At 36.6% G+C, this 26466-nt stretch overlaps 1 protein-coding gene across 2 annotated transcripts; it reads left to right on the top strand.

The window, feature by feature from the left end:
• The first annotated feature begins 776 nt into the window (after positions 1-776).
• On the top strand, positions 777-24231 carry LOC114357991 (inactive pancreatic lipase-related protein 1). Of its 2 annotated transcripts, none has more exons than XM_028311835.1 (8): positions 777-860; positions 11114-11171; positions 12928-13066; positions 14101-14214; positions 18428-18579; positions 20584-20804; positions 22426-22582; positions 23873-24231. In XM_028311835.1, the coding sequence occupies exons 1-8, from the start codon at positions 812-814 to the stop codon at positions 23979-23981; spliced, it is 999 nt and encodes a 332-aa protein (XP_028167636.1). In that variant the 5' UTR covers positions 777-811; the 3' UTR covers positions 23982-24231. The 2 variants fall into 2 exon arrangements, with proteins under 2 accessions (XP_028167636.1, XP_028167635.1); XM_028311834.1 differs by lacking the exon at positions 777-860 and adding an exon at positions 10394-10519.
• The last annotated feature ends 2235 nt before the right edge of the window (positions 24232-26466 follow it).

Raw genomic sequence — 26466 nt, 5'->3', positions numbered from 1 at the left:
GCTCTAAAATAAAGAGCAGCCTCTTTGAGTAAAGATAGTTTTAAGTTTTTTAAATATTAAATATCTCTTTTGAATAGCGTTTATGAAAAACAACGTTCTTTTAAATGAAAATTTACAAACTTGGCTATAAACTTAAATTACATTAAATTACATTTAAATAAAAGCATTATGTAAGTAGTAACTATAATAATGTGTTTAGTGATTTCAGTCTACTCTACAATCGTCTTTAACTTCTTAATTATTCAAAATGTTATGTACATATTATTAAATAATGTAAACGACATTAAAAATTATTTAAAAAGCTGCCAACAGAGGTTTTACTTAATTTCAATTAATTGTAGTACCTTTGAGATTAAGATCACAGAGTCTTCACTTGTTTTTCTTGAAACGGTATACCTGTTTTGCATTTTAAGTTTTCACTATATTTTCCTCTGTTGACACAGCAGTGACCTGATTTTCAATGTCAGCTTTGTTCTAAGGACACCTATCACGCTGTCATATCCCCATTACCCTAGCGACGGGCACGATGTCATTTCCCCTGCTCTACTTAAGAGCACTCTCGCATCTAATTAGAGATTAATTCAATCATGGTGCTACGAAAGGCCCTTCGTCGATTAGTTAAGTACCTCTATCTAAGTAGGTGACATTCAATTTATAGTTGGCACAAAACTTTCAGGCCACTTTCAGAGAAAAAAGAAAATTTTCAATTCAAATATCGAATGTTTTGGAAGCGAACGTGATTGGATCCGAGGTGACAGGCCTCAGTTTGCCGCCACGCGCTGACGGCGTTGCACGTACGGCACGCACCGCGATGTTCCGCGCAGTGACAGATGGCTGGAAGCGGTATTGGTGGGGAACAGGTACGGAACAAGCAATCACAACTTCCTCAATAATAGCACCGAATTGACAAACGCTATGTGAGAAACTTCATTCATGTAGCGCCCGGTACTGACTGTACACAGAATGCGGCGAGAATTTTGCTCGGAATTTTTTTCGTAACGCTCAATTGTGCCGCAACCCTATAAGTGAGTAAAAAGGTAAGGGTATCTGTCATTGTTATTTTTTGTTGTGACTACTATTCGGTCAGTTTCTTTGTAGTTGGTTTGGGTGTGCAAAGTGTTATTATGAGAGAGTGAGCGGTTCGAAGTGCGAGCCGCAACACAAGTTCAAAACTATTTACAGCTGCACCGCCTTGGTTCGTTCGTCTTCGCAGACAGTCGGGGGATTTCGGCGCACGTGGGTAAGGTACGGCTTGCTTGACAGGTGATAATAAAATGTTCGCCTTCCGGTTTTGATATACAATACAATACAACAATTGATCTCGATAGCAATAATCTACAACGCATCGATAAGCCGATAGATGGATGGACATAATTGAGAATAATTGATTGGCGCGCACTATGTTTACCCTCGACGAAGGTAAAAGGCCAAGCTACTTTCTTAGGGCTCTCAATGATTCATCGTTCTTGAAATATTGAGTAAGTTCATGCGATTGTTGTTCTTTTATCGCAATAATACATCGAAGACTTACAAACTTCTCGTAATAATTTATTACTTAGAGGGTCAAGAGATTAAGATGAAAAAAAGCTTTCTCGACATACACTGTTAAATGCCAAGCAAACCCACGTGCAAAAGTGAGACTGTACGTTAGAATGCATTTTGCACAACTAAAGGTTGATGCTCTTAAGTCTCTACGTGACTGACTCAGTTCTACAAATCCCGTTATTTTCAATGAAAGCAAGAGTGAAACCAGCTACATTGTGGAATGAGTTTAAACGCTAAGAAAACATTCCGTCACACACAGAAATGAAAGGATTTTACATAATTATGATAATTATTGAAAATGGGACTCTACCACATCTATTAAAGATTTAAAATACTAGAACATGCTTTATTTTCAGTTTACTTTGGGTAGTATACTTAAACCTGTTTATTCAGGGAGTCGTATATCTTTTGTGATTGCATATATTTTTCATTGATTAAGAATATTTTTGTTCGCATTAATTTTCGATAAACAAAAATAATACCAAACTGTATACAAATGTTTTCAAACTAAAAATATTGAAACAGTAACCAGTCTGTAGTCAATTGTGGTGTGCCGAAGCATGGTGGTGATAACACACGCTTCGGTGCACTTCGTAATTGCGCAAATGAGTTTGGATCAGAAGCCTCTCTCATAAAATATAGGGTTCTTCTAAATCAGCTACTAGATCGTGCGAGGCAGAAAACGAATGGGTAGTGGGTACCGACAGCGAACAATAATTTGTGACACTCAAAGTGATCAAAAAGTTATGGAGCTGACATATCAAGCCCCAAATAAATGAAGAATAAAAAAAAAGTGACCAAAAAGTTGTCAACACTACTTTATCCTTATTGTGCCGTGCTGCGAACTTTTTGGCTACTTTGGATGTCACAAACTATGTATTTGACTATACCTACCTTTTTACGACCATAAACTTTATATACATGCTGTCCAAAAATAGCAAAGCATAGCATAAGCATGCTATGTTTAGCTAAAAGGTCTTTAGCTGAGCTATCTCCAGTCAGTCTGGCGTGCCATTTTTAGGAAACTGCCTAGGAATTGTTTTCTAAAATACACGTTTATGTATTTTCGCCAGTTTATTATTAGCTAGTGAAAGTAAAATAAATGTTCCAGTAACTACGAGAAGCTACTCGTTTAAATAAACCATAAATATTGTTTAAAATAATTTTATTGTAGTGTAACTTTACATTTGCTTATGTTGTTCGTGAACTTTAAAACTTTTGTATTGTTCATAATAATGATGATTGTATAAGGGAGCTTACACATTGCTACTTTTAGCTTTTTTGCTTTTAGTATCGTATGTGTGTAAAAGTAGATGTTTTTGTGACTATATCGATGCTGCATCACAACTGAATCGCGTTTGTATCGCTGCAAAAAGTCGCAATGTAAAAGGGCCTAAAGACGTGCATGACAATAAACCTACTCCATATAAGTTAATGATCTTATGGTACGATACCTACGACATTGACCGCAGGCATTTAAACGCACGCGATCCTTAACAAACGCTATTATTATTTACTATGTTTAAACAAATAGCTTGTATGATTATAATGACAAAATTGCGGTTCAAAATCTGTAAATAATGTTGATCATGAGGATAGTTTAGTTTTGTCCTAGATGTGTATTGTGACTGAAATACGGCACTTACAGATAAACACTTAGGCTCAGTTGAACCACCTAAATTTGACCGTAACTTTAACGATAATACACCGGGTATTTCGTATGGAGTTTGACAGATTTTTGACGTTTATCAAAGTTAAAGTAAGATGCTGCAACCCAGCCTACCTAGTAATACGTGCGGCAACATTGGTGTACTACAACCATTCGCATAATTAAATGATAAGACTACGTTAAACGATGTAGGTACGATGTAACATAATTATCTGATATAGTTTCATCGCACTGCTTTTCTTTTATTGTATGAGTACCAAATAATCGACGGAATTTAATTTGCTGTTCAGTTAAAAAAGCTCTATGTTTTCATCTCTTTTTTTACACAGAGTATGTATGTGTGTGTATTATGATAAAGTATAAGGAAGTTATGAACTCCGTGCACACAGAATATGATCACGTAAATATTACAAAAACGTAAGGAACATTCATTCTGTGGAATTATTATGGTCATGGCCGTTTATTTCGAGTAAACTGTCGGACACTGCAATGACACTGTTTATTATTTTGTTTCCTACGTTTTTTTGAAAGCCGGGTGCAGACGCGTGTAACGTGTAATGGAATGTATCGTGTAATGTAATGGAAACAATAGGTATGGGCAGACAGCAGCACTTTACACGTACTTAATGCTCGTAATGCCGTCTACACGTAGAATGTGTGTTACGTTACTTCTTCTTCCTCGGTCCCTCACTGATGAGGATCGCGACCACAGATAGTGTTCCTCCACAGCTGTGTGGACCGCACAATGCAAACTCCCGCCCACCGTCTTCTTCACGTAACGTAATTATATTTCAAAAATACAAAGGCTAGTTTCCTAAAAAAAATTTTTTAGTCCGTCAATTTTAGTATAAAAACTATTGCACACGTACGTATACCTATATTTTTTATTTTTTTTTTTTTTTGTTGAAGTGCTATCGGTTTGCACTTACTATCGGAGCTAATGGGTTACTCCGAGAGCAAGGCAGTGTTTATCTTTCCGGGCTATTTAGTGTTAATTATTAATTATTGAATTCTTTGAGATGGCTTACTATATAATGGATGAATGTGTGAAAGCTGTTGCTGGTTTCGTGTTTTTTAATGATTTCTATAAGACTATATGGGTTCAGATTTTGTGCGTGAGAGATGGATTCATGATCTAGGCGTTTAGACGCAAATCGTGGGCATTGTGTTATAAGGTGGTTCCATGTTTGAGGAGTTTGATTGTCGCAGGGGCAGTGATCATCTGCGACTATATGGAACCTATGCAGGTAAGATTTGTGGTAGCCGTGGTTGGTCAACATTTGTGTTATTGCGAAATTCGGCTTAACAGTTTTTATGTACTCCTGCAATGCGTCATAACTAGGAAGGAGGGATCTGGTGTGGACGCAGGTGGTAGGGTCCATGTATAGCTTTTCAGCCGCATCTTTGCTCTTTTGTTTATTTTTTAATTTAATACAGCTAATGGGGACTGCACTATATTCTGGGGTTCAGCCGAGTCAGCTTCTTCATTACCTTCAAGACCGACGTGGGCTTTTATCCACGCAAACTCGATCGTGCACCCAGATGTACGGGCTTGATGAAGCAATTTATAAGTTTGTCAATCAAACAAATAATTACAAAATTATAGTGCGTTGAAGTTCCGCGCGACGTCACAAAGTGCTGCAATTTTACGCACTCACTGACGTCACGGGCCTTTTCTTAGAACTTTGGTACGCTTTATCTCTTTACATTTAAATTTTCATTAAAAAGTGAAAAATAGGTGTCGAGTAGTTTTTGATAAGCTAACTGACGGACTAATTAAAACTCTTGCTTTTTTACCCAGGAAACGTCCCTATTACGTTACACGTAAGAGTAGGCGCACACCGTTGATTTTTCGTCGGCCGATAGTTTAGTCGGGCAGTTGATCAGTATGGGCATGTATGGGAGTGCGCACACTACGCCGATTCGATTTGGCCGATTCTTCATACAAATTGAAATCGGGCACAACTATCGGCCAACTAAAAATCAACGCTGTGCGCCTACTCTAATTGTATTTTTTAAATAGACACACCTGCATGCTCTAGCTAGCTAGCTAGCTAAGATCGCAAATCTTTAGGGAATTAAATTTGTAATTAAAGTAATGACAAGATATCTTAAAATTAACAATAATTATACTTTTGGTAATAAAATTAATCAAGTATCTTTTTAGTCGTGTGAAGACTAAAAACATACTGTAACTGATAAGAATATCTGAAATAAAGTAATTTGTAACCTGTGAAGCGCGATAACAGATACTTTTAAAGGAACCGAAAACTGAAGTGAAGCGACTTACAAAAGCTAACAGATCCAATAATATACTAAGTTAGATAATATCCATCATGAATATAATTAATATTGAACCTAATTTTTAATCCGCCTTCAATCGGTATGACGTAACTTAATTAATTAGTAATACCGATGTCATTGACATTCAGCCCCCGTCCGATTGTCGACAATTTACATTCATTAAACATGTAAGATGTCGTGAATGTATAGACAACACCAATTTACCATGATAATACCGTGATAATACTGAAGCCAATCGATTTGTATGGCTCTTTAAACTCTTCATTGTTTTACTAATTAGCCTGCTTAATTAATACGTGAAGGTGCGAAATTTGGAAAAACCCATTTTCCAAAACATGGTCGAATTTTAATACGAGTAGACTAGCTTTTACCCGCGGTTTGAGGCGGTGGGTTTAAAATATCGTTGTAAATTATGTCAAAAATAATGTAAAGTTCCATAAAAATCCGTTCAATAAGTAGTTTTTGCGTAAAAGCGTAACAAATATCCATCCGTCCTCCCTCATAGATAACGTATTTGTTTAGACTAATAAATAGTTTGTAAGAACTATTTATTAGTCTAAACAAATAAAGAAATTTTGACTTTGACTTTGACTTTAGTATATGTAGAAATATAAAATGGCATACGGGGATCACTAAAGATGACAGTGACTGGATGAAAACCCAAAAAAAGGACTAAACGCTACTTACGTCTGTAGGTATTAATTACTAAGGCTGAGTTGCACCACCTAAATATAACGGTTACTATAACGATAACCGGTGCTTTTTGTATGGAATTTGACAGATTTTTGACGTTTGTGAAAGTTAAAGTAAAATAGTGCAACCCAGCCTAAGATACTAAGATAAGGTAAACCATATAGCTATTGCCCACTTAAAGATTTCAAACACATTGAGATGAAAAATTAAAGAAAGTATTTTAATTATCGACCATTTATAACTTTTTTCTTATAACTCAATAAACTGTTAAACAGAATATTAACAGTTTTTAGTTAAAACTTACGTAACTTAGAAAATATTGAAATAAATTTAAAATCCTCCAAAAAGTACAGTCATTGCCCATTACTTACACTAATTGCCCACATCAAAGCACAGTAATTGCCCACTTTCTTAAAACAAAATAATCAATTTTAAAATGACAAAATAGGCTTTAAATAAACAAAACAAAACATTAAACTTAAATTCTAGTAGTACAGTTTTCAAAATTTCAAAATAAATTGCGTTTGGCCTTATTAACTATATTATTATTATCAAATATTTCTTAAGCTGATGTTGATGAGTCAGAATCGGTAGAGACAGAATCATCTACTTCAAAACATAGATGACGCAAAAATTTGAATTTTATATGTAAATTTTATATGTATTTATTTTTTTATCTTCTTTGATATCAGTTCAAGTGGTTGCTCAGAATGTTCAATTAGCTGTTGGTTATTCTTCCCTAAAGTTGTATCTATTATTTCCTTACAATTAACATTTTCACTAGTATATTTAACGTAGGTTTTTCAATTTTTGTATTTGCGTTTGAATTTTTTTCAATTTTTTCAAGCCAAACCATATTTTTCAGCAAGTAGATAAATTGTTGGATACATCTTGTACAGCTTCGATCGCTTTTTACAAATTTTCTATGCTATATTGAACTTTTGGAGTCTTTGGCATACTGAAAATGAAACATTAAAAGCCATTTCAATATTTATGCCTGTAAATTGCAAAACAAGTCTAGCAATGAGCAACTTAAACACTGCTACTGCATGGTGGCAACACTCTAATAATAATTGCCCTGGGCAATAACTATACATTAACTTATGGCAATAACTGAAATGATGGCGGGCAATAACTAAAAATATACAGATTTACGTGCAGTGATTACCCACCGTTAAAATGACCGTTAGAAATCAAATTTTATCAGTTATTTTCATTGATAATGAAGAAAACACTTATAATTTCATCATGACTATACACCATTAGTTGAATATTAAATAACTTGGAAAAAAAATTAACCTCTAAGCAAGTAATTCCTTAGTAAAATTGTTAAAGTCTTTACCTGTTTGAGTAACATTTTCACCCGTCTTGACAAAATCCGCCATAACTGTTTTTTTTAGTGTTTCCTATTGTAAATTTTAAATCTACTGTACATTGATCACGGAGCCATCTACTTAGTCAATTCAAATCTAACTAGAGTGATTCAAAGTCAGCACCTGACGATATTATTCTTAAAGCGGGCAATCACTACCAGTGGGCAATCACTCTCTGGTTTACCCTACTAAACCTTACACAATGCACAATCGAGGTATAATTGTATTGAACATAAAAATATTGTGAATCACATGTGGTAGAAAAAAAACCTACAGTAAATGCTATTAGTCCCTACGCGAGGGTATGTAATTCTAAAACCAACCAATGTCGACGTTTTAATTGGTTGCTTTGCGTCCATATACTTTCATTGACAAGATGAATATCATCGGTTTGTTTGTTCTATTGCGGCCACTCGGGGCTTATTGGAATCAATTGGAGCTGGATTCCAATGTATCGACACCAAGATGGTTCAATACTTCTTTGAATACTTCATGAAAAAGGGTTTCACTTCGTGGGCTAAAATTAGAATGAGTAAGGTCTTAGAACGACAAAAAGTATACATAGAGCTTTTCTACCATATACGAGTAAATAAGATCTCTCTTATTTATCACCTTTTATCACCTATTTTACCCACTCCAAGTTTTTTTGGCAATGAGGGTTTTCGCGATTGAAAAATCCTCCAGATGGCAATACGTAGACGCGAGGTCCAAATGCTGCATGATTGGTTATTTTTGACATGAAATTGACAGATATGTCAAAATCCACCAATCATGCAGCATTTGGACCTCCCGTCTACGTATTGCCATCTGGCGGATTTTTCAATCGCGAAAACCCTCATTGTGGTACCTAGGTGATTCTCCAAAGTCCAATTTATATATATGTCGAAATTCCTGTAAACTTAATGTCTGAAAAATGTAACGAACACAGTGACATTCACAAATTCGCATGTAATAAATAGTGCAAATGTATAACAGATAACAATTTACCATGATAATACTGCTACTGATAGCCAAAAGTTTCGTATGGTTCCTTATACTTTTAATTTTATTTCTTAATTAGCTTGCTTAATTAGAAAAATAATCAAAATAAATTAAACCAATTAAACATGAACCATTTTCGCTTGTTGTTATTTTTAACTTCTGGTTGTTTAATTTCTCGCAATGTGTTTTTTTTAGTAAAAAGGTTTGTTATTCGATTTCTGATAAATCGAATACACTGATGTCATAGAATTGTATGACCATAGGTATTACAAATTTTAATGAAATTTAAGTTTTTTGACCCTAAACCTAAACTATTATACACACACACAATATAATGCCCACAACCCATTCTTGCCACATTCTCGCTACAATTTCGACGTTTCAAACACTTCACTTACATCGTTAACGATTCAAAGGGCTGTCGCTATTTATAATGTCAGTTGAAAGACTTCTAAGATGAATTTTTAATTGTGAAATCCAGGTCAGCCTGGCCCTTGTCTCTGTTAGGTCAGCCCATCACATCGCCAGACGGCTTATCAACACAACCAGATAGTAGGTATGTTTTTGTTTGTTCTCTATACTTAATAATTATTATAAAGCTGAAAGTGTTTATTTCTTTGTTTTCTTAATCTCAGGAAGTGCTGGTCCGTTTTGAAAAAATATATTTTTGTGTCGATGAAGGCTTTATAGCATCACTCTACAGCCAATAGGGAAAAAAAGAGCCAGCCAAAAGAAAACTGTTGCAAACACGGGAAATATTATTCAAACTACATATTTTAACGCGTACGAAGTCGCGGGCATGGCTAATGTAGGTACGAAACATTAAAGTATACCTACGTTTCAAAGCGCCATGCTATGAGTTTTTGTAATTGTGTCCTTGACTTGGCTGTTTGGTGGAAAATTACCATCTAAACTTCTAGCAAAAACTTCCTAAGTTTTTATATATTCTATGGGTTTTGGATAATAACATTTTTATTATAGTAAAAGAGTTTTATTCAAGTTACTTTATTATTAAAATTACACAAAATTGTCTTGTCACATTTTCAGAACTAACTTATTTTAGTACTGTAATACTGTACTTCTGCTCTCCTATTAGTTAAGATGAAAACGAAATTAAACCTGTGGTTTTCAAGCAAGGTTCACGCCGTAGGTTTACGAAGTAAGGACTCATTTCCATCGGTTAATTAGGTCAAAAGCGTCCATTTAACACCTTCGCGTCACCAAAGCTTTGTGCTCACTGCTGGGACAGCCTCCACTTAACATCACACGTACAGTCAGCCGCTAAAGCCTGTATGAAAATAATTATCAAATTCTGTACTTTATTCGCTTGGAATAAAGTTCAATCGTGGTTCAAAGTGTAATCATGACTGCCTCCTTCTTACACACTTATTACCTTTGATCAAAGCCAATTTACGTGGAAACTCTCATATCTCTGTAAACTGCACAGTAAAAAAAACAATATAAAACCGGATAAGTGCGAGTCGGAGTTCCGTTCCGGACTTTGTAGGTAGGTTATTTTTTCCTTTTACGTCATCTCACAAATTGAAAACTATACCAATTAAGTCCTTTCATACGATATGCCCCACATGACACGTTTAACTCCCTTCAAAATTTTGACCGTACGCCGCCCCATCCTTCCCTATAGACCCTTTTTTATTTCATTTCATTTTTTTAATGTTCCGGAGACATGACCACATAGTGATCCTATAAGCGTTCCGTTTTTTCCATTTCAGGCACGGAACCCTAAAACGATTGGTATTATTACAAGAAAACTTAGCTACCTAGAGTATAATAGAGCCACATCATTTCTTTATAAGTAGCTTCGACTTGCATTGTTCTCGGCAGTCTGAAGAACTGAGCTGAAGTCTAAAGTTCTTCAGCATGTTGTTCGTACTTTTCACGATCAAATTCTGCTTAATTTTATCCACGACTGCTGAAAATGAAAATCAAACAAGTAAGTGTGTTGATTGCTTTTTATTCCGTTTTTCATCTTTAGACTATGAAATAATCACGAGCAAAGTTCATGCCGCTCCACAGAATTAAATATAATTAATAAATAATAATAACTTCCTTTAATCAGTGTTCGTACAAATAACTACAGGGGCATTGATTATTAATAGTCTATCAGAGATAATGAATAAATCTTTATTGAAGTAAACGCTTTTCCATTTATGATATTATAATCATACAGCTTGACATGGCTTATAAGTAATCTTATAAGTACTTAAATATAAATAAGTTTCCTGATTAAAAATCTTAATACACCTTTTTGAAAGCAAACACACGGTCACTAGTATAGGTATTGGAGAGATATTGATCCGAAATTTTAAGGACTAATACACACACACCAAACGTGTTATTTATTATTTCGTTATTTCTAAAGAATCATGTCAACATACTTTTTCTATGACTTTTTGAAAACATGTTCAAATTTTAATTTATAAAATCCACAATGTTTATCAAACTCTGTACCTTATTATCGTATTGTGCTTTAATTTAATTAATTATCCTATTTGTATTTAAATTTCGCATCGTTCTATTGTTGCAGGCATCCTACCCGACAGAAGCAATCGGATAGAAGATATTTATGTGCGGTTTTACAATGGGTAAGTGCGTATTATTTTATCATCATCATCATCATCATCATCATCTCAGCCACATGACGTCCACTGCTGAATAATTTCCACATCGCCCGGTTGGTAGCGGCCAGCGCCTTCCTGCTACCTTTATGAGGTCGTCGTATTATTTTATCAGTATCATTTAATTATATTAATCAGCAGTGGACGTCCTATGGCTGAAATAATGATGAATTATCTTATTGTATTTTGAGCGTGGCAATAATAAAACTGAAATATTTTATTAATAATTGATGCGTAATTATAAATGTTTGTGTAAATGAATTGCATTTACAATGCAAACGAATTACGTGTTCTCTTTGTTAAGACTCGTACTCGTAGCTTCTTGTCACTCATAATCAAGTAATGGACAGGTCACATCATTAATAAAAACAGTTGATAAAAATAAAACCTTATTTATTTTATTGTAGCACGACAAAATTCGATTATTCAATAATAATAAAATTAATTGAGTTGTATTAAAAACCCCGAAAAGTACTTACAGTAACTGACACGAAAACCTTTTTTTTTTTTCGATTTTAATTTTATTAAAACGATTGTTGCGTTTTAAAATAAAAACTTGCTTATTTCCTTCGTAAATGGCTGTACTAAACTGTCTATTTCGTATAAGTCACTTGTAACTACATACAGTACGTACGTGCTTAATCTAACTTTTTATATGCAAGTAATAATGAATTGAACTGAAGACAAGTTATTCGCAAGTTAATTGGTGATGTTCTTTGATAATGACCTATTTAAATTCCAATGGCTTCCGGCAAAGATACCACAACGAAACCTTATAATGTTGAATTCATTTCAGTGCAATGGTATCTACTCGTAGATATAATTTAAGACTTAATTCTGAAGTTATCTTTTTCTTCTTTGCCTTCATCTATTCTATACTTTATAATAAATCTGTAGAGAGGTCAATTCTGTACATGAAATATATTTTCAAAATAACTATCAGGGGGTGATGAATGATCGATACTGATGCCAAAAATACAATCAGTAAAATTTTTATCTGTCTGTCTGTCTGTATGTTCCTTATAGAAACAAAAACTACTCTATTCTACTATTATACTTCATACTCCTGGGCAGGCATAGGTACTTAGGAATTCCCACAGACAGACAAAAATTTTACTGATTGCATTTTTGACATCAGTGTGCTTACCATGAGTTTACATTAGGTGTGCTCGCTAGCGACTGCGTAAAAAAATGACATTAAAATGTATGACATATTGTGCAACGCCTCTAGCGGCTACTTTCAAGAAATAAAATCTTCATAGATTTTTTGACGTACCTACTCGCTAGCGAGCACACCTAACGTAAACTCATGGTAAGCACACAGTATCGATCACTAATCACCCCCTGATAGTTATTTTGAAAATATATTTCATGTGTAACGCCCAAAGTGGCCAAAAACAACACTCTTATTCCAATTGCAACAAAGACGTCGTGTTGCGAACTTTTTGGCTACTTTGAGTGTCACGAACTATTTAAAAAAATTGCCTTTTTTCTCTAGAACAAATACATAAGACTACTCACACTTCTGAGAGCCGAAGCACATGATGCGTTGCGGCGCCGCACCACAATTTGGCTTTCGCCGTATCGCGCGTGCCGCACCGATCGTGTGCCCGCCACAGATATTTCTATGTGACGACACAGCGCCGCAACGTATAATCGTGCGTTTTGGCACTGACTCTCTACCAAAATCCTTCCATAACAAAAATCGCCTCTTTACCTCTAGAACGAGTACAGAAGACTACGTGGACATGCCTCTATCGCAAGCCAGCCGGCTGGTGGACATCAAGGGCTTCGACAAGAACAGCCCCACCGTGCTCTATATCCACGGCTTCATAGAGACAGCGCAGCAGGAGAGCATTCAGGTATGAGCTGGCCGTTACAGCGTATTACACTTAACGGGAATATTAACTTCTCGTTCCCACCGCTGCAATTTATGTAGGCCAGGCCCAGGATCTAAAGCTTAATCGCTTTCAATAAGAGAGCGTATCTTCACCTTAAAGGCCGGCAACGCACCTGGGACTGCGGGTGTATGGGCGACGGTAATCACTTAACATCAAGTGATCCGTCTGCTCGTTTGCCTCCTGTCACATAAAAAAATACTAACCAGTGTAGGTTAAGTTTGTCCCGGGGGAAAGTTAAATTGTAATTAGACCCGCAACGAAATTAATCAGAAGAACACAGGAGGAGTTCGAAGTTAAGCGTATTACACTTGAAAATTTCGACTAGTTAATCCAGTAAGAAGAGCAGTCACTCGGCAAGCGAAAGGTAGTGGGTTCAATTCCCACCTTAGGCAGTTCGATTTTACCAATTTATTCAGGTATGAGTTTTTAAAAGACAGCGATTAATTATAACTTTGGCCTGCATCTTAGTCTCACTTTTATATGAAAGTGAAACTAAGATCTTTTAAACCTTCAGACAAGCTGTGCTGTTCAATATAAAAATTGTGCGAGCCGATTGCCTGACTACTTAGGTTCTCGATCAGTAATTAGTACAAAAATATCGTAATCATCATTAGCAATTAACCAAGTAATAATTAGATTTCGTACTAATAATTATCAATATATCATGAAGAACATTAATTTTTATTGTAATCACTGAAATTAATGATTCTTAATACCAATCCAATAAATCTTTTAAATTAAGATTTGCAGAAAAAAATCAAGATTTAAGTTTTAGTTAATGATTTCTTACATAATTATTTCAGATAGTTCATACTAATACAACTTAACGAGTTAAAAAAGTAATATAATTTGTGAGAATGTTACTTTCACACACAGTTTTAGTGAATGAAAACCGGAATGTTACAGCATATTACCTACATCAATTTATAAAAATATATAGTGAGGTAATTTTTCATCGAAAGGATTCTTTTATATATGTTCTGCTTTTTTTTCAGGTGGTAGTAAATGCCTACCTTGAATCCAGACCTGGCACAAACGTGATTCTTCTGGACTGGTCAAATATGTCCCACGGCTCTTATTTACTTAATGCTGCAAGGAACACAAAAAAGGTATGATCACACAGATTTTCCTAGTAAAATATTACTATGTTACGAACATAATAATTAGTATGTACCTACCATTTAACCACATCTAGGACCCCAGCAAATACTTGTAAACTTATCTATTTTTTAAGTATCAATAATTTTGTACATAAACAGAGAACGAACGACAATGTAAAGTATGATTCACGATTCATAATTATTTCCTAAGTACCACAAGATTACTTCAAGGCTTGTACGTGTCGAACTATTAATATGCAAAACATTTATACATTTCGTACGTGATAATTTTCAAAATCGATGATTTATGTAAACAAACCGTGGGAGATGCTAAATAATTACGAAACATAGCGTTAATAGCATTGAAAATCATCTATTCATATACTGACTGTGCTACCTTAGTATACAAAGTTTTTTTTTTACAATTTTTTGATAATATAAATGTATTTCAGAAACAAATGTAGAGACTATGTTCAACGAGAACAATATGCATGCTTACACGCAATGGCATTAGATAATGTCGGAGATAGCGTTGTATACGGGGTGAATATTTGAGATGTAGCAAGAAAACCTAAGTTTTTAGGAAAAAAAATTAAAAAGACCCTAAATTATTTCAAGTTATTACGTTTATTTATTGGTTGCTTGTTATTGAAATCATTCAATTACTTTGAAAGATTAGTAAATGCGAGTATTACTCAATCAAACAGGTAATAAAAATTTACCGTTTCCACAATAAATATTTTCGTTACGTATAACACGTTTTCTGTTAAGGCTAAAAAGCCTAATTAACCTGCCGTCTCTCTACAGGTTTTAGACTTCAATTAATTACAACTAATAACTCTACTTGGTAGGCAGTATATTATGAAATTTATTTATATTAACCTTATTTGTAAATGAAAAATAAATAAATCACTATCAAATAAATTGTATTAAATGTAATGCAATATAGTAAGCTGACATAATCGTGGACACCCTATATTATACAGTGTGTCCGGGCATGTAGTGATCAAACTTTAAGGGCGTAATCTATGGACAATTTTATCGATGAAAATACTTCAAATTTGGGGCTTGACCCATTTCTCGCAAAATTACGAGGATTTAAGTTTTTAATTTTTAGTTTTCACCTCTTCCTTCAAAAACAAGTGAAAGCGTGGGTAGCTTAACACTAATAAGCAAAAATTTTATATCATGCGATAGCCAATAAAATTATCTATTAGCAGAAGTAGAAAACAGATACAAGTTTCATACATTTTAAGGGAGTAAGAATGGATTTAATTAGAAAAATACATGACTTTTTTCACTTCTTTTTCAGTTATTTTCCAACACAAGAAAAACCAGGTCGTTAAGGTATGTTTTATTTGCATTGTATTATTAGTATTTGAGCTATTCTACAAAACGAATGTAAATTTATTAGTCTACGTCTATTAGTTTCGACGTAATTGTTGAACAAAGATACCCCTTCCCAGCGGTTTCCATAGCGCACGCGACATGCGAAAATGGACTGCGTAAAAGAATCACACAACCTATTCCGATTACTATGGAAACCGCTGGGAAGGGGTATCTTTGTTCAACAATTACGTCGAAACTAATAGACGTAGACTAATAAATTTACATTCGTTTTGTAGAATAGCTCAAATACTAATAATACAATGCAAATAAAACATACCTTAACGACCTGGTTTTTCTTGTGTTGGAAAATAACTGAAAAAGAAGTGAAAAAAGTTATGTATTTTTTTATTTAAAACCATTCTTACTCCCATAAAATATATGAAACTTGTGTCTGTTTTCTACTATTACTAATAGATAATTTTATTGGCTATCGCATGATATAAAATATTTGCTTATTAATGTTAAGCTACCCACGCTTTCACTTGTTTTTGAAGGAAGAGGTGAAAAGTAAAAATTAAAAACTTAAATCCTTGTAATTTTGCGATAAATGGGTCAAGCCCCAAATTTGAAATATTTTTATCGATAAAATTGTCCCTAGATTTGGCCCTTAAAGTTTGATCACTACATGCCCGGACACATATATCTGTCAGTTTACGTGTGCGGCAACTCCAAGGTTTGCACACGTGAGATGTACTAGATAAACATCAGTTATCAATCAGATAAGAGTGTCTAGCTAACCTGAATCTTGCTTAAATTTATTTATTAAAACATTCTAGTGTTCTCCAAAGTTTTTGAAATAAAATAAAAACTACCCAAGAGTCTGGCTCTAACAAGGGTTCCGTAAGATCGTACAATATTGAATCATGATTTTGTATCAGTACTACGAGTAGGTACTTCTGTTAATACAATTAGTTTTAAGGGACAAGAGAACACATGCATTCAATGAACATTCAATTTTCATAGTACAAACAGCGTCAAATAGTTCGTGACACCCAAAGTAGCCGTCCAAATTCGCAACACGTCTTTGTTACAAGTGGAATAGGGTTGTGTTCTCAGATCATAGAAAGAGAATAGATATGAAGTCGCGCGTAACTACAACGAGAACCAGTGTCCCCACATTTCTCCCACCACAGCTCCCACACACACATTCAACTGTGTAAAAACAAAGCGACTGAGAGTCTACGACAACATGTGCAACCGGCTTAAAAGTGCTGTGATTGGCCAGAAGGCGTGCCTTAAGGCCAATCAATGGCCGCGTGACGTGACGCACACTTTGAAAACTAGTGAGAGAACAAAGATAAAATGAAGTCGACAAGATATCGATACTTTAAATCGCTAGGGGCAAGGCTAGAAACTGGTTTCACAAAATGCTTATGTATGAAAACCTTTTTATTATTATACGTTATTATTAACTACTATCACGCATTTACTTTTTAACCGCTTGAGTCCCAGACGGCATTAATTAATGTCATAACAATTGATTATCTATTGTGTCTAGATTCGCGGGCCTTGAAGGATTAATTATGGCGATCTGCGTACCGCATATGTTTATCAAAAATAATGCCTATATTAGGCTTTCAACTAGCTGTTATAGTAATTACATAGTTGACAGTTACTAATTACTTCTACTGTTATTTTTTTTTTTTGTAAAACATAATTTTTTTATTTAAAATTACAAAATAGAAAATCATAATTTACTTCTATTTATCGATAATAGGAAACCGCATTAGAACACGAGCACGGCACTATGTTACGACCGGCACATGCGGCCGTACTGTGTATTTTCACACGACAGTGGATATCGGAAGAAATTAAATACATCGCGCAGTAGTTGAGCATGACATAAAGTGGTTGCTAACTAAATCGTCAATGTACAAGTGTGTTAGAATTTTTATCACCACTGATTTCGATATCGCAGTAACTGTTACGGCACTGAATTCGTTCGTAAAAATGTTAAGTTTTTTTTATTTATAACCAAAATACCAATGGATTTGCAATACTTACATGTAGTAAATGACTCCATTGTTCCTGTAGTTCTTCGTTTCACTTGTTTTATTGCACGTAACGACGCATTATCCAAAAAATTCGGAGAACATTTCCTTAGTACGACTGAATCGCGACTAACCTAGCTACGCGGCCGATGTTCGTTTCTGGGCATATCGCGGAGACACGCGCCACGCCCCCGTTTCACATCTATTCCCTTCCATGATCTGAGGTTGTGTTAGTTGTGTCGTCCAACTTTTTGCCCACTTTGGGTGTCACGACCTATTTGACGCTGACTGGACAAAAACAGCGTATACAGGGTGGAATTTTGTAATGCCACCTGGAATGCTAATACTGTAGATATGAAAAAATTCTCAAAGAAAACATTCCTTTATTTTTGAAAAGAAATAGAACTGCATTCAAAGATTTCCAAAAATTTGCTTGCCACACCCGGGAATCGAACCAACTAAAATCTGTTAAAAATTACACCCTGTATTTTTATTGCATCGATCGTTAGGGTTAAGTATAAGGATGAAATCTCTCTAACAAACTTGATAAATCAAATGAAAGGAAAATCATGAAATCTTAAATTATTTTAATTAAGTACGTACAGAAAATTGTAGGTAGGTATGGTAGTGAATTTTCGAATTTTTTTCGAAAATCTATGAATGCAGTTTTTTTTTTCAAAAATAAAGGAATGTTTTCTTTCTGTAAAATTTTCTATCTACAGTATTAAGAGTACTTTCCCTCCAGGTGGCATTACAAAATTCCACCCTGTATATATCAATAGGACCCGATACCCTTAGCTACGGAACCCTATAAATATAAAGCAAAGTCATATTCCTTACAGGTGGGTGCAGCAGCAGCAGAACACCTGAACTCTCTCCTGGAAGCCGGTCTATGTCTAGACAAAGTTCATATCATAGGCCACTCGCTAGGCAGCCACGTGGCCGGCTACACGGCGAGGGATCTACAACATACATATAACAAGACTGTCAAAAGGTATATTATATGAATATCAAAGAGTTACCAATCGCAAGCAAGCCAAGCCACGATAGCCGAACGGTGAAGGGGTCGGATTGGTCGACTCGAGATCCGAGGAACGCGGGTTCGATCCTCGCTGCATATTTAGCTTACCACGAGGGGTTATCCTTGAACCTCTGTTAGAGCTTGATCATAGACTACAAACTTCGTTTTGTAATAAGAGCCTAAAAGTTTGAGTCAATTATTTTCTCACGATTGTATACCATAGCATCATGCAAGCGTCATTATTTTAATAAGTATGAAGTAACGTGCAAAAGTAACGTAATCATTATTTCGGTTCAAAATATGCGGTATTTTAACCAGGATAATGGTAGTAAAAATTTACCATATCCTATTCATAATGTAGTATAATATGACTCAGTTACTAAACATTGTTAAAAGAATAAGCGTAACACGCGAAAGTAATTTTTTTAATCATCATTGACACACTTTCTAAAATTATCACAAAGCAATAGCATTGTCCTATTCATAAAAAAATTACTCGATACCAAAATATTGATAAAATATGAATAAAGTGTAATAGCTCATAAGATAAGGAACGGAGTTTTACTTTACTACTTTCCCAATGTAAATTACAATATTAACAACTTATTTATAACTTCAATGGGCTAAATATAAATATATTAATCAAAATAACTAACATAATAATACGGACAGCCAGTTTTCCTTGAATCACGAGTCGCTAAGTACAGTAGAACCTTGGGATTTTAGTTCGAAGCGAGCAGAACGTACTCGTAGTTAGCACTTTAAAACATGAACACTTTAATAATTGAACGGAAAGTTTTACGAAGTAATCAATTCAATTTAACTCCGTTGTCGTCTTACTAGTGATGAAGACATAAATAACATTTAATTCAATAATTATGATTCGGTCAAGGTGAGCTAAAAGGTGAGATTGTCGAATGTGCGAATAGGATTAGTCAATAAAAACTTAACTGATGGTTTCATCGACCATTGCATACGTGTAAGTTGTAAATCCGTTAAAAAATTTCGCTGAAAATTTAAATTTTTGTACTTGTACAGTCGCGGAATGAAAAGGTTCGTCACCTTAGTGTCGGTTTTCGCTTGCACTAGGTACTGTAAGAGTCAAACCTGCCAACATAACCGTGCAAGAAACAGTGCTGCTAACATTTAAATAAATATGACGTTTGCTAACGAATAAGGTTTTGCTTGTTTATTTTTCTATCCCATCAGTGCAAATGTTACAAAATGTAGTTTTTTTTTAATTTAATAGATAATGGCAGGTGGAACCAACAAGAAGGTTTTAGTTTATCAATCATAATAATCTTCTTGACAAGTTAAAACGTCAAACAACTTTGATCTGAATAATTTTAAACTTCAGTGACGAACAGTTAAAGATTATTTTCTCTAACTCGAGATTATTCTGTAACATAGTTTCAAAAGGTAATATGTGCTCGCGATTCGTTGAAGGAATCAATTTGAAAACTGACCTGACGAACCTTTTCATTCCGTGACTGTACTACAAATCTCATTTTGTACTTACTTATTTGTATGCTGTTATACTTGTATGTTACTTTTCATCTTAATGAACCTATGATAATACACCGCAAATTAGGCCAAAATTACGTTTAATTTCCACCCCGTATTATCGTTATAAGTACATTATGTGGCAAAAGTATGTAATTAATGGTATTCGTATTTGAACAGTGTTAATTTATTATAACGTCTTACATGTAGTAGGTATGTTCGTGACATATTAAATTAAAACTTACTCATGTATGATCAAGTTGTTGCCTTGTTATAAATTATTTGAATAAGCTGGGATTTCCAATTGCAAAGAGTTCCAGGCCTAAATGGTCAATTTCTAAACTTTAAAGCGCTTTTAATGTCATAAATACATAGAATACGTCCGTCGTCCATTACAGGGCAATACTTACTGACTTCCAGACCTATTCGATTTCAAGTAAGCTTGGTTAACTTATGAATATTTTTATTTTCCAGGTTAACAGCCTTGGACCCGGCATTTCCCGCGTTCTACCCCGATGGAGTAGTGATGGAGCATGTCAACGCGAAAGACGCGGAGTTTGTGGACGTGATTCATACGGACGCAGGGGGCTACGGGGCCCCAGTGCGGACGGGCACGGTGGACTTCTGGCCTAACGGGGGCAAGAGCATACAGCCCGGCTGCCCTCGGTTCGCCCCTGTACCTCTCTCAGATGACAGTAAGTAGAGTCATAATAACCATAAAGATGCGGAGTTTGTGAACGTGATCCATATGGATGCGGGGGGCTATCCACGGAGCCCCAGTAGGGACGGGCACGGTGGACTTTTGGCCTAACGGTGGCAAAAGCATACAGCCCGGCTGCCCTCGGTTCACCCCTGTACCTCTCTCAGATGACAGTAAGTAGAGTCATCATAACCATAAAGTATAAAGTATAAGTTTGTTTCCCTAATATAAATAAATAAATAAATAAATAAAGATGGGGAGTTTGTGGACGTGATTCATACGGACGCAGGGGGCTACGGGGCCCCAGTGCGGACGGGCACGGTGGACTTCTGGCCTAACTGTGGCAAGAGCATACAGCCCGGCTGCCCTCGGTTCGCCCCTGTACCTCTCTCAGATGACAGTAAGTAGATTCATAGTAACCATAAAGATGGGGAGTTTGTGGGCGTGATTCATACGGACGCAGGGGGCTACGGGGCCCCAGTGCGGACGGGCACGGTGGACTTTTGGCCTAACGGTGGCAAGAGCATACAGCCCGGCTGCCCTCGGTTCGCCCCTGTACCTCTCTCAGATGACAGTAAGTAGAGTCATAATAACCATAAAGATGCGGAGTTTGTGAATGTGATCCATATGGATGCGGGTGGGCTATACACGGAGCCCCAGTAGGGACGGGCACGGTGGACTTCTAGCCTAACGGCGGCAATAACATAGTCTGGCTGCCCTCGGTTCGCCCCTGTACCTCTCTCTGATAGGTAACAGTAAATAGAGTCATAATAACCATAAAGATGCGGAGTTTGTGAACGTGATCCATATGGATGTGGGGGGCTACGGGGCCCCAGAGCGGACGGGCACGGTGGACTTCTGGCCTAACTGTGGCAAGAGCATACAGCCCGGCTGCCCTCGGTTCGCCCCTGTACCTCTCTCAGATGACAGTAAGTAGAGTCATAATAACCATAAAGATGGGGAGTTTGTGGACGTGATCCATATGGATGTGGGGGGCTACGGGGCCCCAGTGCGGACGGGCACGGTGGACTTCTGGCCTAACGGTGGCAAGAGCATACAACCTGCCTGCCCTGGGATCGCCCCTGAGTCCCTATCTGATGATTGTAAGTAATGACATCATCATCATCATCATCATTTCAGCCACAGGACGTCCACTGCTGAACATAGTAAGTAATGACATAACTAGCTATAAATTTCGGCGTTCATCGAATTGGTACTCACGCAGGCTTGGGGCTACGGAGCCCATCCAGCATGGTGAATTTCTGGCCTAATGGCGGCATAGCATAAATAGTAAGTAATGACATTCCCAAATACTCAGCGTTCTTTGACGTGCTACACAGGCGACTGCCGAGCCCCAATGCGGTCGGGAAATATTTAAACCCAAAAAGGGAATTAATACCCAACTCATCAAATACAAAATTCTTCGACCTGACTTTACATAAGCACCCACGGTGAATATCTAACTTCTACAAAGAACATTGGAAAAGCATACAATCTCAGATGACTCGCGGTACACACTTTTTTTTAAAACCGTTTTGTAAACTTATTCGTTTTCTGAAATTTCTTTTCGGGGTTGATGGTGTTGAAGATGCTGATGATTATGTGGTCTTTTCCAGATCTCTGCAGCCATTGGCGCTCGTGGCGCTTCTACGCGGAGTCGGTGCGGAGTCCCGAAGCGTTCCCGGCCTCGCCCGCCGATTCCTACCACAAGTTCCGGGACAACCCCTGTCCTGAGCAGGGCATGATCTACATGGGCTACAAATGTGATACTAGGTAAGTTATAAACTTGCCTTTTGCTCTTTCAGGGCAGAGCAGTGGCGTTACTATACTATAGGATGGCAGAGCTGGAAAATTACCACGGGCCCCCGGCCCAAGTCCCTAATCAACCCCCCTGCGCTGCTTCAGGGCGATGGTCCTGGGCCCCCCCTGAAAAATACCCTAGAATTTCCACGGGCCTTGGACGGTATAGTTACGCCACTGGGGCACAGTTCATACATTAAATTGCATTGAGTTTGCCCTTTATGCGCGTGCCTTCACCAATGAAGAATATTCACTAATTTTGTTTATTAGCTTTCTGTATTCTCTGTTAAAAATAAAAAATACACGTGAAAGAATTATTTCGATACGTCAATTAGTTTCCAAGATATTGAATTTTAAAAGTGCGGGCGGCGGCCGGCCCGCCATTTTATGCGCGTGACGTCATATTACAACGACTGGCTCATATTTGTATGGGTGGAATCTTGCAAACTGAATTAAGACCCACTTCCAGGCAACCGATTAAGCTGAAATTTCGCAAACACATGTGATTTGGATGACCATGCAATATTATGATGACATGGAGCTGATCTGATGATGGAGCTGGAAGGTGGCCATAGGAACTCTATAATAAAACGACTTAAATGCATCGAGTTTGGGCTCGTTCGTTTTGTATTGATGAGTATTTTAATTCTATATAGTAATCGGGGTCTAATGATGAAGCTGGAAGGTAATTCGCAATAAAACGACACAATCGCATCAAGTTTGGGTTTGGTTCAATTTTAATTTCTGTGATGGGTCTGGGTGTTAATATGTATAATAAGTTTGTATTTACAAAAAAAAAATATTTAAGTATGCTTATATCCGTTTTCTAGTGAGCGGACACTGTGAATGTACTTACGTCACGCGGGGTCACGTGACCATCGGCGGGACTCAATATTTAAGCGAACTTTGAATGCCTATAAAATCATAACTACTGGGTATTTTTGAATGAAATAAAAACTAATGTATTTGTAAATGTAAAAGCTTAACTGTAACATAGGTTTCAAGTGATTTTGCATACCTAGTAACATTCTCAATTAGCGCAAGGCGTTGCACTTACTATAGTGGCTACAGGAGCAGGGGTGCCTATTTCTGTGCCTATGCAAAGCGTAAAAACTCATTTGGTCCCTTTCTTACTTATGCGATGGATCACCTACACCATTAGATTACTGTCTCTTTCGTTTCTTGACCATTACATATTTTATGGTCTCATGTTTTCATTATTTAAACAATAGTTTTATAACGAGTGTTTTTTCTTATTTGCAGTGCTAACGGCAATTTCTACCTGACAACGAATTCCGCTTCCCCGTTCGGCAAAGGCATGGATGGATTATACCCGAAGAGTAAAAAGAAATTAGACAAAAACTCCACTTGAGTTCAGAGTTTAAGCCTTAGTATTTGTCCAGTTAGTTTTAAGGATCAAGATTCTTTAGAAATTATAAAAAAAATACTATTGGTCACTCAACGTTTGGTTGTACGTACAATGTTGCACACACAGCTAGATGTAAGTAACTAGTGCAAGTAAAAATTGGTACATAAATGTGTGAAGTTTTGAAACCCCTAATTTCCTTTGACTCTTTTTCATAAAATAAAACATAATTATATCGTGATAAAGTAGGTAATTATATACATCTCATGCTCACTGCATGACAAAGATCATGATACGTGGGGGGGGGGGATGTGGTGGTACGATTGTACGATTGGTATTTATTTATTGAGGTATACCAACAACATTACATTATAGCTTCTTGGTATCATTATAGCTGATTCGTACATTTTTCAATCAATTCTGGGGGCCAGCAGACCTGACCCATTCTGGGGTNGTGTTGATCGCCCCGGGTGCCAAGCCATGCTACGCCGCCACTGTCTGATGATTTAATTGCTCCCATCATATTCAAACTGTAAGATCAAAGTAAGCTTAAAATAAACAAAACTTAAGACTACCTGATTGAGCGAAGTGCGCCCTTCGCTGGAATGCGACTCCCTCCCACTTATTCGCACACCTCTCCGCTTTCGCCTCGTGTCCGTACCAGTACCTACCTCTAGCATGAACAACTTTCGTCTTCGAATCGTTTGCGTATTCAATAAAATTCGATACTCAACCTTCGAATTAAACGATAACGTGACAATTTTGATTCTCAAAATAAGTTTCGTGCAATCATTTCTCATACTAAGTTCAATTTCCGACACGTTCACAAGGGCGCTGTTGTGGTTTTCGAACTAAATCTTTTGATGGCGATTCAAATACGCAAACGATTCTAACTCGAAAGTTTTTCGAGCTAGCCATACAGAGCGTCGATGTGACGTCACGGTTGCCAGGTGCTCAATTAACTCGACCGAATTGTACGACTTCATTTTCGATGTTAATAAAAGGTTAATGGAAACCAATTCAGGTTTACCACAACCACATCATCTATCGATATTGTGTTTCCAACTATAAAATTACATTTTCGCTTTCACAACGATTTTGCATTTCATTGCGAACACAATAACTTGGATAACAAGCTAGTGCGTGAGCAAGTACAGTCACTACACTGAAATAGTTACTACGTCAGTTGAATGTAGACCCTTAAGCATATTGCAGTAAAGCGCAATTTCCATAAAAAGTGTAAACATTTCAGTGCCTGCTGTACACACAGTTATGCGAAACAAAAGGCAATAAAGGTAATGATAGTGGGTAACCACCAATGTTAAGCCATCAGATTAAGTGCATGTTCCAATTGAGTATAAAATCACACCATAAACAATAGGAAGTGAGGTTGTCTTTCACAACAAACATTTTTAATGAAACATCTACGTAAAAGGAAATTAATTTAAGGTGTCGCTTAACTATGAGGAGGTATGGGAGCGGCACGCGTGGGTGACATTGACTTAAGACACTTAAGACGTGACAGAGCATACAAACCTGTGTGCTTACCATGAGTTTACGTTAGGTGTGCTCGCTAGCGACTACGTAAAAAAATGACATTAATTGTATGACATATTGTGCAGCGCCCCTAGCGGCTACTTTCAAGAAACAAAATCTTCATAGAGATTTTTGACGTACTCGTTAGCGAGCACACCTAACGTAAACTCATGGTAGGTGCACTGAGTGCTAACCATGAGTTTACGTTAGTTTTGGTCGCTAGCGAGTACGAGAAGAAATCTATGAAGTTTTTATTTCTTGAAAGTAGCCACTAGGGGCGCTACACAATATGTCATACATTTAATGTCATTTTTTTACGCAGTCGCTAGCGAGCACACCTAACGTAAACTCATGGTAGGTGCACTGATGTTACACTGACCTCCTCCTAACTCAGGCATTGACTGAGTCACGAACTAGACCTATACGAACATTAAGGCTGGGTTGCACCATCTAACTTTAACTTTGACAAACGTCAAAAATCTATCAAACTCCATACAAAAAACACCGGTTATCGTTATAGTTACGGTCAAAGTTAGGTGGTGCAACTCAGCCTAATTTTATTGACTTTCGATATTGCAACATTGCATGTCCTGTACAAATTGGCTCAATGTACCTCGGTGCACGAAGTCTCTTGATTGCCTACGATATTTTAAAACACTTCTGAAGTTCTGACAACCCAATAATATTTGTAGCACCGTTAAATCTGCTTATTCCCGTTTTCACCATAAATCCCTAATTTTTAAGTGACCCCTATGAAAACAAAATTCCTGTAGGGGTCACTTAAAAATTAAGGATGACCAATGACCATGGCTTATTTAATCTTCTTTGCCGTACCCTAACGCCCGTATTCACAAACAATGCTTGCATATGTGAAGCATTAAATCAAACTCACAGCGTTGAATAGAGCTCTGTGATTGATTCGTGTGTCACCCTGTGCGTCCACGCGCACTGTGGA

The sequence above is a fragment of the Ostrinia furnacalis genome, unplaced genomic scaffold (genome assembly GCF_004193835.3).
Source record: "Ostrinia furnacalis isolate ACB-3 unplaced genomic scaffold, ASM419383v2 OfSCF3549, whole genome shotgun sequence".
In the NCBI taxonomy this organism is placed as follows: Eukaryota; Metazoa; Arthropoda; class Insecta; order Lepidoptera; family Crambidae; genus Ostrinia; species Ostrinia furnacalis.
Note: the sequence above shows the minus strand (reverse complement) of the source record. Positions and strands in the feature narration are given on the sequence as shown.

What these genes read in the sequence shown, in the direction of transcription:
- LOC114357991 (XM_028311834.1), top strand. Translation starts at nt 10,447, where the DNA reads ATGTTGTTCGTACTTTTCACGATCAAATTCTGCTTAATTTTATCCACG. An exon ending in TATGTGCGGTTTTACAATGG is followed by an intron (nt 11,172 to 12,927) that starts GTAAGTGCGTAT and finishes CTTTACCTCTAG; the next exon opens with AACGAGTACAGAAGACTACG. An exon ending in CGCAGCAGGAGAGCATTCAG is followed by an intron (nt 13,067 to 14,100) that starts GTATGAGCTGGC and finishes CTTTTTTTTCAG; the next exon opens with GTGGTAGTAAATGCCTACCT.